The sequence below is a fragment of the Tiliqua scincoides genome, chromosome 4, assembly GCF_035046505.1.
Source record: "Tiliqua scincoides isolate rTilSci1 chromosome 4, rTilSci1.hap2, whole genome shotgun sequence".
NCBI lineage: Eukaryota > Metazoa > Chordata > Lepidosauria > Squamata > Scincidae > Tiliqua > Tiliqua scincoides.
Window position 1 is genome coordinate 127,057,118 of NC_089824.1, and position 18,672 is coordinate 127,075,789.

The window sequence follows — 18,672 nt, forward strand, 5'->3', positions numbered from 1 at the left end:
CTCCGAGAGGGGAAGCCGCAGCCTGGCCACGCTTGCCCGGGAAGAAGCCCTTCTGAGCAGGCAGGCACAGGCTGGGGTTCTGAGGCTGCAGCCCTGTCCACGCTTACCTGGGAGGAAGCCCCACTGACTCTAATGGGACTGACTTCTGAGTACGCAGGCAGAGGCTGCGGCTCTGAGGCTGCAGCCCTGTCCACACTTACCTGGGAGGAAGCCCCATTGATTCTAATGGGACTTCTTTCTGAGTAGATATACATATTCTTGGGCTCTTAAGGACAGTTCCTCTACCTTTAACCACTGTATAGAAGAGGGAATTTTGGCAGGTGCTGCTCAATATGGGTTTAAAATGCTGCACCTGCCAACACGCCTACCTGTTCAAGGTAGTCAAACTTTTAGCACTGGGATCACTATATAGAATGACAATCTGTTGAGACCCACCAGAAGTGATGTCATTAACCTGGAAGTGATGTCATGGCCAGAAGTGACATCAAGCACAAAAATTTTAAACATTCCCCATACGACAAAATCAAATCAATCAATTAAATAAATTAAATGTTTAAATAAGTAGAAATTTAAAAATGTATTTAAAATAAAGAAGAACCCTTCTAACCTTCCCAAGCAGTTGCTGAACTTTAAAAAAAAAAAATTCCCAACAATCCCAGAGGCTGTAATCCTATCCATGCTTACCCAGGAATAAGTTCCATTGACTATCATTGATAAAAACATATGCATCACAGCCTGTACTATATACTGTACATATTTTGTATATGTGCACTTTCTTATGACAGAACAGGGTACAGACAACATTTTGCAGTCAGTCACAGCTCCAGTACTGAAGCCCCTGACAGGGCTCATGGCATGGAGCTATACAGTAGGTCTCTTGCCTCATGTTGTGTGCAGTCACAGATGCACATAGGGACAGTGGTGATGGAAACTGTAGGCAAAGGGCACTTTGCAGATACAACCTGCTTCCAGGAATGCCACAACTGGTAGTAGCTTGAGGGCCCCATCCTATCCAATTTTCCAGTGCCAGTGCAGCTGTGCCAATGGGGCATGCACTGCATCTTATGGTGGTGCAGCAGTCACAGTGGCCTCCTTAAGGTATGGGAACATCTATTTCCTTACCTTGTGCAGCTGCACCGGTGCAGGAAGATTGGATAGGATTGGACCCTGAGTTGGCAACAGCTACAGCATGCAGCTGATGCTTGGGGTACCTTGCTGATGAGGGTAGAGAGTGTTGTGTATGTGTGCCAAGGTTAGAGTTTCATGGCCTGCATTTTGCCCCTCTGTGGCCTCCATTTTTATTTTTTGCAATAGTGCTCCCCAACCCTGGATTCCCTGCTGTCACCTATTATCATGGGATGAAGTGGCTGGATGCAGCTCCTTAGGAACTGCAGACAACATTTGTGATGTGACAAACACTAGTAAGAGGCTCAGGGTGTATGGAAGGGCTTTTTGAGCACAGAAAAGCATGCTTTCCTACCACTGTTTGTTGTGTCGTATTCCTAGTCTTGCTGCTAGGTGACAGGTGTCCCGTGAGTACCACTACTAGACACCACCTGGTGCCATGCCTCTGGGAGCACAGCAGACAACCAGATCTGCATCCTGGTGCCCTCCTTTGCATCTGGCCTTCTGAGGTAGTCTGCTTCTAGAACCAGGAGGCTGCATATACCCATCACGGCTTGTAACCCGTGATGGACTTTTTCTCCAGAAATCTGTCCAGTCCCCTTTGAAAAGGATCCAGGCCTGGTGCCATCACCCCATCCTGTGGCAAGGAGTTCCACAGACTCCTGGGTAAAGAAATACAAAGAAAGTGGCACCTCAGGTACCACTGGATGAGAGACACTGGTATCTAGTGTGAAGATCTGGTATCTATTAGGAGTAAGGCTTTCTGAGCAGCAGCGTTGTCTGCTGCCGGAAGAGCCCACTTGGTGCACAGAAGTCCTCTGCAGCTGCAGACCAGCCAGCTGCGCCTGGGCACGCGGCTCGGAACCAGCCCGCGGCTGCCGCCTCAGCTGTTGGTCGGTCGCGTTCCTTTTGTGTCATGACCGAGCTGGGTGGGGGCGAGGGCGGCGCTTGTGGCTCGAAGGAGCGGCAAACCCAAACGAGAGGCGCCTGCCGAGCTCCGCGAGGTGAGAGGCTCTGGGACTGCGCGACGCTGCAGGCGCCTACTGGGGAGCAGGACCGGCTTCAGAGTAAGGGCGGCGCTGCTGTTGTCCTCCAGCGCTGTCCGAGCCCCAGGGTTGCCTGAGAGCGGCGCGGGGCAGAGAAGCCGCTTGGGGGGCAGGAGGAGCCGCGTGCCGGAGGGCGGAAAAGCCCCAGCCCCTTGTCTCTGCAGCGCGCAGACCCCTCAGTGCGCTGCCCCGGCCTCAGACCCCCCCCCCCAGACGGGCCTATCCCCTGGGGCTGGTATCCTATCTACACTTAGCTGGGAGTAAGCCCCATTGGCTATAATGGGACTGGCTTCTGAGTAGACATGCATAGGATTGGGCTCTAAGGCTGCAGCCCTGTCCACACTGGTTGGTTGGTTGGCTGGCAACCTTCAGTCTTGAAAGACTATGGTATAAGCCTACAGCAGCTGGGAGGAAGCTCCATTGGCTATAAGGGGACTGACTTCTGAGTAGGCATTGATGATTGTAGTAAACCCTGTTGTATTAATTTTATGTACAGTCAAACAAATAAGACTTAAGTAAAAAGCTAGGGTTTAGTAACATGTCTCTATCAAGCATTTCAGATGAGTTCCCTGCAGGAAAGATAAGCTAACATGCAGATGCAGTATCAAATTGTCACTATGTTTGTATTGCAATGAATGGGCTCAAGAAATGCCAGTCCACAAAATATGACACACTCTTTAAGAAACGTTCCTATTCCTTTGTTTTCAGCATCGACTATGGATGTAAAGTCACAAAAGGAAGAATTTGCAAGAGCTGTTAGATTCAGGCCACCATTGTACAAACAACGCTACCAGTTTGTTAAACAGCTAGTGATGAAGCATAAACCTAAAAAGGTGAGTACAATTTCTTTGCAAAATATGCTGTTTTATAGTAGGGTTGACCTCTTCAGAATCACTGCACCTCCCTGTTCGTTTAAGAATTGTACAGTGGGTGAGAGTACTGTCTCCAGATAGCTAGGGGCAGAAGGGACACTAACTCAAATTGGAAACAAAAGTCACAAAATGACAAACTTGGGAAGGATTTGTTGTGTTTGTTGCTAATATCTGCTATGTGATCTAATCTTGTATTTTAAAGTTTATAAATCACTTAGAGGTTACTGGGGTATTAGTGTAAATAATTGCAGTCAACTTCCAGTGGATGCTTGTGAATCCATGTTCACATTCATCTCTAACATCTGATCTAGTGGTTTTCAACCAGTGTGCTGCAGTACATTGATGTGTCACAGGAGTTTTATTGGGAGGGTTTTTTATTAATAGGGCAATTGGGGGATATGAGCCCTCCACCAGCAGCATGGTGTGCCTTGTCAATTTTCCAAAAACTGACAGTGTGCCTTGACAGTTGTCACTATGCCATTAGATGAAAAAGGAGGAAAAAATGAATCTTAGGGTGCAATCCAGCCCTTTACTTGGCACCAACCCAGGAGGGTCACAAATGTACCATAAGGCACATTTGCGACTCCTCAGGAGTTGGCTAGGCCCGAACGCAGAGGCATGCCAGCCTGCAGAGGCTGGAAAAAGCCTCTCCATCTACAAAGGCACTGAGGCTTGTGTCAGCCCAGCTTGGCTGATACAAGCCTCTGAGGTAGGCGGGGAGGGAGGCATCCCTGCGCAGGGGGAGGGCGGCAATGGGTGGCTGTTTTGCCAGATTCCTGGTCCAGCTCTGCCTAGAGAGCCTATGCCCATTTAGCTAACTAGCTAACCCTCTGTTCCCCAACAATGATCCTAGTTCTGCCCTGAAGCACTGCTGGACCCCACCTCCACAGTAGCTCACCTGTTCAACCTGCAAAGGTCCTCCCCCCCTCCCGCCAGCAGCTCCTCCTTGCCACTACAGCAGCACATTGGTCCTCCTCAGGTCTTGGGCATGGCAGCTACACACCAATGTCCAGTGCCTCCAGCAGTTTCTGCTCTAGCACTTAGTCCATCACTGCTCCAAAGTCCATTCACACATCAGTAGTTCCAGACGTCTATTAGCCATCAATCCAGCTTTCCTCCTTCCACTACCCACACCAAACTCTCCCTTCATCAGGTGATTTTATGCCTGAGGGCCCTGTTGCCTTCAAGTGGCTGCAACTGTGCAGCACACTCTCTGCTAAATGCCCAGGCCTTACCCTTAAAGGGGCCACTGCTGACACCACATCCTACCTCTCGACAGATCTTCCACAATTCCAATACATTCCACCCTTTGATGTCACAGTGATCCCCTTGATCAATTGCCCATTGTTTTCTTTCTTGTGCTGTCCACCCCTTGGCCTGTCTTCTTTCTTGGGCGGTCCTCCCTTTGGTCTGCCTCATCTTCTCCATACTGATTGCTGAAGTTCCCACACAGTCCAATCCCATTCTATCCATGCTGGTGCCTATTCAGTTTATGTCATGTCCCATCCCAGAGGGGAGTTTATCAATCCCAGTGGTCCTGTAGTTAAGTCCAGGGGCCATCCTATTAATTGCAGGCATGCTGGCTCCTCCACCTCTTCCCCTCTCTAGGGCATCCCCAAAACTATGAGGCATTCCTGTTCCAATTCTTGGAAAGTCTTTCAAACCCAGCTCCAACTGCATTATCCATTTTATTCATCCTGCCAAGCCCCATTCTAGGGGGGAAACAGCCCAAGCTCTCCATGCCATGGAAATGGCCTTCCATTCCTCCCATTGTGTTCATCCTAAAGTCCAAGCCTTTTATACGCATTCCTCCAGGTCCCAAGTTGCCCATCCCCAGGCCATTGTTCAAGTGGTTTGCATCAGTAGGTATTCCTCCTGGTCCCAGTCCCATACCAATACCCGTAAGTCCATGAGGAAGCTGCTGGGGCCACTCTGGAGTGAAGCAGTCTCCGTTTGGTAAGACTCGTTCATCCATCTTCACATGCAAACAGCAACCAAACAGCTTTTGTTCTACCAAACAGCAACTGCCCATTGAACATGGAGATGGCCTGAACAACTTCAATCACTTGCTCAGAAGTCACAGTGCGGATCCCTTGGCTTTTGCCATCTTTGTCTTTAAGAATATCTGCATTAACAACCACACCGACCATACTGAACACCTCCTTCAGTTTCTTCCAGCCAACTTTATAATCAGATTGGCCACAAACAGGGTGCTTCCCAATGTGTCAGCCTGAAAAGAGTCAAAGAGGCCCGCTCTGCTGTTCCTGCAGCCCTGTCCCTTTAGTCAGGACCAGCACTTCTGTTCAGCTTGGCATCCTGCCTGTACCTTAGTAAGGCTTTCTGCTGCCTTTATATCTTTGTGGGCATTTGCCAAGGCCTCCACAGATGCATGATTTCTCTCTCTCTCTCTCTCTCTCTCTGCAAATTAGTCCTTTTAACTTGGCAACTTCCTCCCTCAAAGTTCTCTTTTCCACATCCTCCCTACCTGGCCCTTTGAGACTTTTCAGGGAAAGGGTGCCACATTTAATGAATCCCCTCATATACTTCATTAACTGAAATATGGTCCAAAAAATGCTCAAAGTAGTCCAAACATTCCATAATGGTGGGACCATTTGCTTTCCATGTAGCATGGTCCAGGGCCTCCCTGATCTGCCAGAGATCCATTTGCTCTGCTTTCCTATTACACAAAGGGGAAACTAATTGGCTTGGGCTCGCACCCCACTCCTGGTACCAATTTGTTTTGCCAGATTCCCGGTACAGCTCTGTCTAGAGCCCACTTTTATGCCCACTTTTAGCAAACTATGCCCACTTTTAGCTAACTAGCTCCCCTCTGTTCCCCAGCAATGACCCTAGTTCTGCCTGCAGCACTGCTGGATCCCACCTCCAGGGCAGCTCACCTGATCAACCTGCAGAGGTCCTCCTCCCTCCCTCTATCACTACAGCAGCACATTGGTTCTCCACAGGTCTTGGGCATGGCAGCCACACACCAATTTCCAGTGTCTCCAGCAGTTTCAGCTCCAGCAGCCTCCAAAGTCCATTCACAGTTCCGTCCATAAGCAGTTCCAGACATGCATTAACCATCAATCCAGTGTCCATCTTTCCTCCTTCCACTACCCACACCAAATCCTCCCTTCATCAGATGCTTTTATGCTTGAGGGCCCTATTGCCTTCAGGTGAGTGCAGCATACTCTCTGCTGAATGCCCGGGTCTTAACCCTCAAAGGGGCCACTGCTGACTCCATATCCTACTTCCATGCCAGATGTTCAGCAATTTCAATACAGAGACCCTGCAAGGGGGGAGCGGGAGGTGAGTCTCCCCAACTGCCAGATCCCAACCCCCCCTCCCCCGTTCCTGGGGAGAATGGAGCAACTTTAAGCCGCTCCACTCTCCTTGGACTTGCACCACCTCAAGAGGTGGTGCATCCGAGGAGACCCATAGGGGAAAGGGCGCCTTTCCCAGAGGTAAGGGGAAAAGTGTTTGCCTCTGGCTAAACCACTTTTGGGCCCTGTCCTCCGCTGGATACAGCGCAAGCCTCCTTGCTTGTCTTTTCCAGTGCACGGTAGGATTGCGGCCTTATTCATGCGTTCAATCTAACAATGTACTTATGCTCATATAACCATCTGGAAGGTGTATCTCATTTTCACAGATACAAAATATTTGCATTTTAGGTCTTGAAAAATACACTATCTCACTATAGAAGCACTACCAAAAGAGAGAATGTGCAGGGTAAAGACCTTGATTCCAGAACTCAGAAAGTGCAACTTAGGCCAGGTTTCTATTGCATTAGTACAATCCAGATTCTTTTCAGTGTGCTCATATCAGTCAAATTGACCTCATTTGTGTACCACTCCATAATAGACTGAGGGCCCAATCCTATCCAATTTTCCAGCACTGGTGCAGCTGCAATGAAGTGCCAAGGTAAGGGAACAAATGTTCCCATATCTCAAGCCTCTGTGATTACTGCCCCATCACAAGATGCAGTGCATGTCCCATTGGCACAAATGCATCGGCACTAGAAAATTGGATAGGATTGGGCCCTGAGGGGTGAACTTCATGTGAACTACACATCCTCTGATTTATTATATTTAGCAGGGAAGAGCAACTGTTCCTATTCACTCCAGCAGAGTGTCTCTTCCATTGGCTGATTGCTGGTGTTCTTTTTGCATCTTTTTTAGACAGGGAACCATTTATTTATTGTGCTATGCGAATATTGTTGAAAATTGGTATATAAATATTCAAAATAATAATGATAATAACAAACCCCATTATTACAGCTGACAAATTTCTTTTGAACTAAGTTGCAGCTTAGTTAGCAATGGGAAGTGGCAATGGGAGCTTTTCTCCCTTGTTAAATAGTGCATGGGACTCCTAATTTAAATTGGAACCATGGTGGTAGGGTACCTTTAAAATCCTGTGCCACAGTTAGGACCTGCAGCCCCCTCCATCCAGTTATTTATTTAAAGACAAGCCTGCCATACCTAAAACAAGCTTGTGTCGTTTGGCCTTAGTAACGTTGGTAAGCCCAGGCAATCACCTGAAAGTCACAGCTGGTTTTTTTTTTAAAAATTATTATTATGGAATGGTAAGCAGCATGGTATCAAATTCTAATTTGTAGGTGGCAGATTTGGGATGTGCTGACTGCAGGCTACTCTGGATGCTGAAATTCTGCAACTGCATTGAAGTGCTTGTTGGACTAGATATCAATGAAGATGTGATGAAAGAAAAAATGTGAGGATGTGTCTGTAATGTGTAAAAATGTGTCTGTAATTTTCTTTTTGGGTCTCTGTATCTTCAGAGGAAAATGAAAAGATATCAGAATGCAACACAGAGGGCCTTATTTTTCCCTTCCTTCAGAACAGGGTTGGTAGGAAGAATTCATCAGGTTTCCTGATTGAAAGTTCAGTTATTTGTATTGAGTTGGCTATGAAACTGGGAATGGATGATGCAGGATGATGCAGGATGTCTCTTTTTGCTCTTCATTGAAAGCATGAATCATGCTTTGTAGAGATTCTAGCTCTCTGCTAGTTTAGATTCTGTAATCACCTCGCATATGCCGTGAATTAGTTAAAAATAAATATTTGAAGTTTCTGGCATTGAAAGATGTACAGTGGATGCATGTGTGAAATCTTTCTGAAGTCAGATGCTATCCAGTTGTACCTTTTCTGGTCTGAAGAAAAATACTAAAACATGAGCATTTTTTGAATTGCACTATTTTAGTTCATGTTGAAATTGAACTCCATCTGATGTTAGCTGGACTTCATAGTTCCACAGGACACAGTAAATGGGGGGGGAAAGGTATATGGGCAAAATGAATGTTGTAATTGGAGTTCTTCCTCACTGTACAACTTATTCTCTGATTCTAGGCATATATTGACTCCCCTGCCTGGTGACTACATTCAGCCAAGTGAAAGATCTCTGACAATTACCCTCCATCAGGGATCGGTTGTTCACAAAGACCCGTGTATGCGGGGCTTTGATATGATTACATGCATTGAATTGTGAGTGTTCTGCTGAAATAGCATGCGCCCCATAACACCACACTTATATTTTTACATGTGGATGGTGAGAGGAAATGCTTATTAGTGGGAGAGCACATGCATGTGCCACTGGGTAGGTGGGACTCATTAGTCTGGGAAGGCAGCTCATCTGAGAGAAGGAAAACTCTGATCCCAAACCTCCACTGCCTTGTGGCTACGTCCAGTTATGGAAAAGGCTTCAGGAGTCAACCTCGAGGCAAAACCCAGAGCCGGAGTCCCTGAGACAGTTCATGGCTGAACACAGTCACGTTCTGGCAACTCCTGCGACCCTGCTGGAACCAGCCGTACTGGCTTCTGCCTTTCCATTGGACCATTTCAGTGACATGGAGAGGGGGGATTTGCTGCATGGGTAACAGTCTATCCTCCATATCTACTTCATTCAGGCTTCGCGCACTGGAGAGGACACTCTGTTCCAGAACCATTATTCAGAGTGTGATACCATAGTCTTCCGAGACTGAAGGATGCCAACACATGCATGTATACAGTCTCAAAAGCAATCCCTAGCATCTCTAGTAAACAGATGAGACTGCCTATGTTCTGGAACTTTGGAGAACTGCAGGCAGTTGACATGTACAGTAGTAGGTTACTAGTAGGTTACACACACTTACCTGGAAATTTCCCACTGGATTTGGTGGGCTTTAGTTCTTACATGCATACAATTGTACTGTGAGGGCCCAATCCTAACCAGCTTTCCAGCACTGATGCTGCTGCAATGCAGCCCTGACATGAGGTTACAAAAATTTCCTTACCTTGAAAAGACTTCCATGACTGCCCCCCACTGCAGGATGCAGCCCACACCCAGCTCAGCTGCATCAACACTGGAAGGTTGGATAGGACTGGACCCTGAGTCAACTACCAAATAGCTTTATATGTTTACAACAGACAATTTTTTCCTAATACTATTTTAGATTAATTTATATTTACCCTAGTGCAGTTTCATTGCACAGGTAAATGCCTTCGATTGGAGAGGTGTCAGACTGGATTTCAAGTTCCTGTGTTCCTTCTACTTTCAGAATAGAACACTTGGAGGCACAAGAGTTGGAGAAATTTCCAGAAGTGGTATTTGGTTTTATGTCTCCATCCATGATCATAATTAGCACACCAAACTTTGAATTTAATCCTTTGCTTCCTACTGTAAAGTTATTCAGACATTCAGACCATAAATTTGAATGGAATCGAACAGAATTTCAGAACTGGTGAGTACATTGTAACTTTCCCATGATTCTGCCTGTATTGTAGTTCTGGACTTCCCCTTCTCTATAAGTGCTACTACAATCTCCATCTGCATAATACAATTCCATCTCCGTTTGTAATGCAATTCTTCACACATATCCTATTATCTCTGAACAATGCTTGAGTGCCTTAAAGAACATTAGTCTGAGAATGGTTAACTTAGAGCCTGTGCACATGTTACTATCCTAATGTGTAGTATCAAATTCTTGGCAGTCTTCAGTTTTGAAGAGGGGAGCCTTCTTCTTCAGGAAGTCAGTGTAGGCAGGCTGGCAGTGAAGACTGGAGATACAGTGTTTCCCTAGTAGCTACTATTTAATACCAGATTGGAGAGTAAAGAGAGAAGCTTCAGAGAAGAAGCAGAGCCTGGGCTCTGTTTGTATAGCTAGTGGCTTTGTTCCCAGGAGGTGCAAACTCCAGTTGTTGCTTCCATCACCACATCTGCTCATCTATAATGGCAGTGTTATTAGGAAGAAAACAAAGAATCACCCAACTGCAAGAGCTGTCTTCTCTCTTCTCCTTCCTAGCTCAGGTTTGACAAGCAGTGGCTGGGTGTTTGTGAAGTGATGCAAGGGGTTCTTCAGTATTTGCTACTTACTTTGAACTGTTTTCTAACATTAGCTCTTGAACATATAATGTAAACATACAACAGTAATCTTAAGGAAACACTAGTTGGACTGTTATGCTCAATTCTCCAATGCATTTATTTGGCTTTAATCCTCATTATTTTGCTGTGTGTGATCTTGTCATAAATTTAGGGCTCTAGATATTGCTGCTCGCTATGATTATACAGTGGAGTTTACTGGATTGGGAGCTCCGCCTCCTGGAAAAGATGTTGGTTTTTGTACCCAAATAGGAGTGTTCGTGAGAAAATATCTGGAGAATGGTGAACCAGAGAAGTGCAAAGAACATATTTATAAAACTGTAAGTAGATCATCTACTTATTAGTGTAAGGAATAGATAAGAACATAAGAGTCCCGCTGAATCAGGCCAAGGACCCATCTAGTCCAGCTTCCTGTACCTCACAGTGGCCCACCAAATGCCTGAGGGAGCACACAAGACCACAGACACAATCTGTGTCCTGGTGCCCTCCCCTGCATCTGGCAATCAAAGGCAGCTTGCCTCTAAAACCAAGAGCTCACACATACTTACTATGACTTGTAACCTGTAATGAACTTTTCCTCCAGAAATTTGTCCATTCCCCTCTGAAAGGCAAGATGCCATCACTACATCTTGTGGCAAGGGGTTCCACAAACTAATTACACGCTGGATAAAGAAATATTTTCTTCTTTCTGTCCTAACTCTTCCAACACAACTTTTGTGGATGTCCCCTGGTTCTGGTGTTATGTGAGAAGGAAAAGAGCGTCTCTCTATCCATTCTGTTGATCCCCTGCATGATTTTGTATGTCTCAATCATGCGTGTCGTGTCCCCCCCGGTGCCTCTTTTCTAGACTGAAGAGGCCCAAACATTGTAGCCTTTCCTCATACGGAAGATGCCCTAGCCCAGCAATCATTTTGGTTGCTCTCTTTTGCATCTTTTCCATCTCCACTATATCCTTTTTGAGATGCAGCGACCAGAAGTGGACACAATACTCCAGGTGTGCCCTTACCATCGATTTGTACAACGGCATTACAGTATTAGCTGTCTTATTCTCAATGCCTTTCCTAATCATCCCAAGCATGGAATTAGCTCTCTTCACTGCTGCTGCACATTGGGTCGACACTTTCATCGAGCTGTCCACCAGCACCCCAAGATCTCTCTCCTGATCTGTCTCAGACAGCTCAGGGGTGCAGGGAGTCCTGCACGACCCTTCGCAGAGTTCCCTGAAGTTTAAAAATTGAAAGCGGAGCAGTCGCGCTCTGCCTCTGCAAAACTGGAAGAGGAGTGTGATTGCTCCGCTTTCACTTTTTAGGCTTCAGGGAGCTCTGTGAAGGGTTGTGCAGGACTCCCTGCACCCCCAGGAGGCTTCTGCAAGGATTGGTAAGTAAACGCCAGTCCCTGCGCCCACCCCCAGCAATGTGATCCTGGGGATCGCATCGCTGCCTCCCCCCTGCCCCCACTCCTTAACAGGGCAGAGGCCAGGGCCCTCAGACTGGGGCGTTGCAATGCCCTAGTTTGAGAAGCTGTGCATTACATGGTTGCATAAATGTTAAGTTCTGATATATATTTTTATATATACTTTCTGATATATTTTTTTCTCATGTCAAGGTTTTCAAAGCTGTATATCCAAGCCTTAAAGATGAGAAGTACTTGCAGAATGCAGTAGTCAGTGAAGTCATTCAGATGGCACAAATACTTGCAAGGACACTATTGGACCGCAGAATATCTGACTCGGTTGAAAGAGGATTTGGATTTCAACCACATCGTTGTTTCCTTAAGTATTTGGATTATCTTCCTTTAGCTGAAGCTGACAGAGGAAGTATGCAGCCATTTATTGATGGACAAACTGTCTACGTACCTCTAGTAAAAATTTTTTCTTTTCCCAAAGTGAACCACCTCTGTGGTACCTTTGAAAGACTGAGCAAGCTCATAACTGGCAAAGTTGCACTGAGTGACGATGGATCTGCAGTGGTTATCGACGCAGAATATGTTAAAGAGTTGGAGAACTATCAAATGTTTCCTGTTTAGTAATGACTGCAGTCTAAAGGCACATGTATGTGTAATTTCATTTTTCAAGTTCGTTAGATCTGAGTAACATCTATACTATTGTGTTTGTAAATCTGTGTTTTCTAGTGCTGCTTGAGAAGGTCAGCTCATTTCTGATTTTGATTTTTCAAAAGTTCCTTAATGCAGTTGATTACTAAAGTAAATCGAGTGGGGAAAAAACTTTTGTTCAGCTGTGCTAGGAGCTGACTTTCACATGCCACAAAGACCTGACTGACTTAAAGTCACCTGTTAAGTTTGCCAGGTAGGGGTTTCTTTGAGTTTGTCATACGTATTTGTACAACCATTGTCACAGGATGGTGGCTTGTTTTTTTCCCCTTTCCCTACATACAAGGATTCTCCAGGTCAAAAATAGGTTGTTTTAAAAGGGCCTGCAACACCCTGGAATTTTTTTTAAGCACTGCAGCACTACTTTCACCCATGAGGTGGTGTGCTTGTCTGTAGTAACCCAGGGAATGGGAGATCAATGATGTAAATGTGGTGGTCTGCTGTTTTCAACGTTATATGTGTAAGTTGCTTAAGGAAGCAGTTCCCAAACTCCTTAAGAGTTTGGGAATCAAGGTAAGTTGTTGTGGGGAAGGAGCAAAGGCAGCAAGGATCCCAGTGCTGCTGGGGCTGATGGGGTGGGGGTTTGACTTACCTTCTGTAGCGCTGGCCTTCAGGGGGTGCGGGGAGCACTTGAGCCCTCTGCAGTGCTCCCTAAGCCTCTGTTTGAGTAAAAAAGGTGATCAGAAACCACTCCTGGTTTTTGATCACAAAACTGGGTTTCTGATAGTTTTCCTTACTTATTCAGAGGATTGGGGAGCCCTGTGAAGGGCTCTGCAGGCCTTCCTACACACTCACTTGAGGCCAGGGCTACAGACAGTAAGTCAAACCCTCACCATCAACCCAGCAGCAGTGCAATCCTGCCTTTGCAAAGGTTGCTGCCTTTGGCCCTCCTCTGCCCCTTAAGAGGCCAGAGGCTGGGCTTCTCAGGCTGGGGCATTGCAACACCCAAGTTTGAGAACCTCAGGTGTACAGGGTTAAGATTGCTGTGCTAGCCAGCAAGCCTCTGGCAAAGGAGGCAACATAGAGACAAGATTACCTGAAAGGTTTCTAAAAAATGGTATAAAATCAGTGCCGGGCTAATGAGTGTAGCTCTTGTAAAACTCACAAAGTGGTACAGCTGTGGAAAGGGGGGACTTGTGTATCTGTTCTAATTATTTAGTTGCACTGTTTTTTCATCACATGAACCTGAAGGTGGCATACAAACTCTTCAAAGCGATTAACTCATCTCTCCCTAGGGAAGTGGCCAAGTAGGGAAAATATGGTATTAAAACTTTTTCTCCTGTCCTCCTCTATTCCTGCATGTGGAGAACTCAGGGGAGAAAGCTCCCCTCTAGTATGTTGTTGTAGTTAAAATTACAAATGCTGTCAAAATTAGAGGGTGTCTACCTTTTCCAACATTTTGTCTTTCCGTTATGGAATTAGCTGCAGGTCAGCAGTAGAGTCTGGGCTTTGCATGTAGATGATTCCCAGTTCAGTCCCTGCCATCTTCAATGTTAGGACTTAGAATGACTGCAGATTCCTTAGATAGCTACTGTTAGACAGTAGTGGACTAGATAGAGCATTACTTTTTAGTAGGTCTCTGTAACTTGCAGCTGTATTTTGGATAGTGAGCCTAGTAGCCATAGTAGTTCTACACATTTCAGTGCTGGCACCAGGTTACAGGGGTTCCTGAGGCAAGGCCCTGCCCTCTATCCTTTGTGGCATCCCCCCCCCCCAGTACTATCACTGGTAGTGAGAGCAAAGTAGTACATTTTGCTGATGGACCCTCAGCTAGGGAGGACTTCAGTGTCATCCTGTTCTTTTTTACAAAATAAAGCACATCCAGGTGCTGGGGAAATGAGATGCATCTAGAACAGCAGTATGTTGATGGAACAGGCCTGAATTGTGTTGTAGAAATGGAGAATAACTGAAGCAGTTACAGTTAACTCTGTGGAAAGGTGTTACATTTAATAAACTGTATACCAAATCTATCATATGGTTAAGAGCCATAAACTGTTGTATTTTCCTCCCCCCCCCCCACTCAATTTTGTTGCATGCTCTGCATCAGCATCCAGCCTGGCCTTATTCCAGAGCCTTGCAGATTGTACTACTGTAGTAAATTGTTTTGTCTTGGAGTCCTTAGTATCATACAATAGCTGGAAGAATAATATCTGGGAAGGGAAAGAGAAAAAATAGATGCTAAAAGCCCCCTGCCGATGTCTTGATCTAACCTTCTATAACCATTTAGAATTTTTAAAAGGCATGCTTACAGCAAACCTAGTCACAATTACTAGCGGACCAAGTTCTACATTCAGACTGTAAGGGAATGGGATAATAGTGGGAGTTGATGGAAATGGAGGAGGTAGGAGCAGTAGCTTGTTTAATAAAATAGTACTTGTAAGAAACAGAAACTTCTTTGCAGCTAGGAACTTGATAAGGGGACAAAGCAAACAGGCAGAGTAAAAGGGAAAGAGGACAAAGCCCTTTCCCCCCCAAAAAAAAACTCTCAAAGGGAAGCAAGACCTCAAACAGGTACTCAAAATTAGCGTGATACATTGAACACTTTTTTTTTGAAAAAGTGAATAGGTCTTTAACCCATTTTTGTCCATCCCACAGGTGTACACATTTGGTCCCTGGTATATATATATGCAACATTGGGTAGAAATGGCTTAACTTGTTCTATAAAATTAGATTGTCTTAAAGTCAAAGTATACTTTGTAAACTAACTTGGAGACTGGTCTGTGTCAGAATGGGATCTCTTTGTGTTAATGGGATTAAAATACCATTTCAATTTAAATTGAAAATCTTTCCAACAAAATTAAAGGCAGCTGCTAATCTAACCTGGTATTATTGAGCCATGATTAAAAACAGCATACACAAATCAGTAGTCACACACACACACTCAGTGTAAAACCTAACAAATTGTAGAACTATCAGCCTCCCCAGTGGCTTGCTAAAATAACTGAGTTCTAATTATATTTTTGATATCAAGTGGCTCTCTTGGGAAAGACACTGCACACTGTCAGTACCACAACTGTAAGTTATACAGCAATGCCTTCCTAAATTTTCCTGCAAACCTTCCACATTTTTAAAGTAAGTTTTTAAATTGACAGTTTTAACTTGGCATGAGTAAGATTGAAACAAACTTTTCAGAAGGAGATAATTATTTTGTTTATTAAAACACTGTTTGCAAATATAGTAAAAAAACAAATCTAATATTTTGATTATTGCTACGTTAAACTACTTGTCAATGTTTGATTGAAAATACACTAACTGATCTGTCTATCTACAACACACCATATTGGTAGTTCTCAAGCTGTGAGTCCAGGACCCTCCAGGGGGTTCTAAACCAATTTTGGGTGGGTCATGAAACTGAAGGAGCAGAGTAGGGTGAACGCATCAGGGGTTAGACAAGCTGGTACTTGGGGGGGGGGAGCACTGCTGCCCAGTCACCATTATAGTGGCACGCCTTAGCATTTATGAATTGGGCAGCTGCCTCTAGGGTGGCTAAAAAGTTTGGGAACTACTGCTCTATACTGTTAATTTCACCTTCAAACAATGAAATGTAGACTTGATCCAACGTCATCCAGGTTTCCAGGCTTAAGGTCTCCCCTCCAGAGGTCTCCTATTGATTTGCACAAGAAGAGGGGGGAATGGATTTTGAAAAAGCACCAAGCAACCTATGACTCAGCTCAAACTTTTCTCAGTTTCTGCTCTGTGTAAGTTTAACGTAAAAATTAACTTTAATCTACCAACTTTTCTGATCTTCCAACATTGATATCTTTCTCATTCAGGCACTAGAAGTGCTGAATGCAATGCAGTGTAATGGAATAATTTCTTGCCATTACATTCAGCACCCCTACTAGCTGAATGCCATTTATACCAACAAGTACATCTTTGGAACCATTTTTAGCCCCAAGAGCCTGGGGAATCACATGGGTCCGATAAAATCATATAGAGGACCTGATGTGGCCTGAAGGCTGGGGTTGGGAGACCTCTGTCCTATACATATACACTAAATTAGAAGCAGGGAGCTTACTATCTAGGCCTAGGAATTATATGAATTGAACTGGGTGACCTACTACTGGGGTTAAGAAGTTCTGGTCTGAAGGTATAAATTTCACTTTCCCGAGTTTGAATTGTACTAATACATGTTGGTGCTTATGGAAAAGATCTGGGCTGCATTTTCACTACAGCTTTAATAGACTTTCAATGCACTTCTATTCCCCTAATGCATTCTGGGAGGAGGGAGCCTGCAGTTTGTAAAGGAATCTGCTGTTAGAACTACCATAACAAACTAGTCTCCAGAATGCCTTTAAGTAACAGAAATTCATTGGAAGTAGATTAAAGCTGTAGTGAAAATGTAGCCCTGGGTAGGCAGAGGTACCCAAATTTATTTGGACATAAATTTGTTTAGTACTGTATACCGTATTTTTCGCTCCATAAGACGCACCTGACCATAAGACGCACCTAGTTTTTAGAGGAGGAAAACAGGGAAAAAAATATTCTGAACCAAATAGTGTAGTAAAATATTTAATAAACTATAACAGAACAACATTTGAACCATGTAAAGTGAACAGTAGTCAACAGTGGCATTAAGAACCATTATCACTGTCATTAACAAATGGAGAGACTTAAAGGTTTGAGTATTCTAGTTTTCTGGAAACCCCAATAACTCATCATCGCTAGAGTCAGAATTTATGAAGCTCACAAAAGCAGGTGCACACAAATAGGGGATCACATTATCTTTCTGCTACAATGATGTTCTGCCAAATTCCAATCCACTGGGCCTTGTGCCTGCTTAAGGCTGATCAGTCCCCCTTGTGCAACTCACCAGTGCAGCAAGCAAAAGTGAGTCCAGTTCCAGTCCACAGATGCCAAGTAAATCAGTCCCATCAATCAGAGTTGCCAAATCAGAGTCCAGAGCCAATAAGCCAAATTACAGTCCAAGGTCAGGTTCCAGGTAGGTCAGTCAAATCCATCAGGGTATCCAAGTCCAGTCACAATCCACAGTCAGATTCCAAATTCAATAAACCCAGTCAGTCTCCTCTCCTACCTCCAACCTGCACTCCTTCAAAACCCACAAACCCTTTCTGCCTCAGGTACTCCTTATATCCCTGAGAGCCCTATTGCCTTCCAGTGGCTGCAGCTGTGCAGCACACTCTGCTGGATGCCCAAGCCTTACCCTTAAAGGGGCCACTGCTGACACCACATCTACCTCCTCGCCAGTTCTTCCGTGATTCCAATACAAATGAACAAGTGGAAAGTCCAACCACAACTTGAATTCTCAAGACACAACAAACCTCTGGATTTATGATTTACCTGGGGCTTGTGCAATAAGCAAACACTGGCATTCTGACCAAGGAGACAGTTTTTTCTTTGTGATGGGGGGGCTTACATTCAGATGCTGGATGAGGTGAGTGAAAGCGCCCCTCCCCTGCTGTGTGAGTGTGTGTGGGGGGGCAGAGCATCTGTGTGTGTAAGAGAAGGGGACAGCCTGTGTGTGTGAGAGAGGGGGAAAGTGTTTGTGTTGCAGAGAAGTTGTGATGCTCCAGGCTTTGGGGGGGGGGGAGAGAGAGGCTGTGATGCTCCAGGTTTGGGGGGGAGAGAGAGGCTTTCCTGGGAGTAAGCCCCCCTGACTCTAATGGGACTTACTTCAGAGTAGGCATGCACAGGATTGGGCAGCGAGACTGCCACCCCACCCACGCTTTCCTGGGAGTGAGCCCCAGTGACTCTGAGACTTACTTCTGAGTAGACACGTGGGCTTGGGCTCCCTCCAGTGCTGCCACAGTCCGTGCGGGTGCTGAGGGAATGCAGGAGCCCCCCAGCCAGCTCAGCCTCTGACTGCCCGGGGAAGCCAAGCAGAGCTAGCGGGCAGGGGGCGGGGCCAGGGGCGGGGCAGAGTGTTTTTTTTCAGTATTTGCTCCATAAGACGCACACACTTTCCCCCCCACTTTTTGGGGCGGAAAAAGTGCGTCTTATGGAGCGAAAAATATGGTAGTTTCTTCATGGTCTAGAAGATCCCCCTGGAAGGTGGGCCTTTGAACATGGCTTTTACTCAAACTCATTTCTTGTGCCCCCCCCAACCACCCTGCTTTAAGTATTGCAAAAATTGCACACACAAATGGAAGTTGAAGACAACACTTTTATTGAACTTATAAGACCACTTA

At 45.4% G+C, this 18,672-nt stretch overlaps 1 protein-coding gene across 1 annotated transcript; it reads left to right on the top strand.

The window, feature by feature from the left end:
* The first annotated feature begins 2,887 nt into the window (after positions 1-2,887).
* On the top strand, positions 2,888-12,439 carry HENMT1 (HEN methyltransferase 1). Its single transcript, XM_066624555.1, has 6 exons — positions 2,888-3,004; positions 7,659-7,771; positions 8,407-8,541; positions 9,594-9,776; positions 10,569-10,734; positions 12,020-12,439. Exons 1-6 carry the CDS (start codon positions 2,888-2,890, stop codon positions 12,437-12,439), a joined length of 1,134 nt encoding a protein of 377 aa, XP_066480652.1.
* Positions 12,440-18,672: the final 6,233 nt, after the last annotated feature.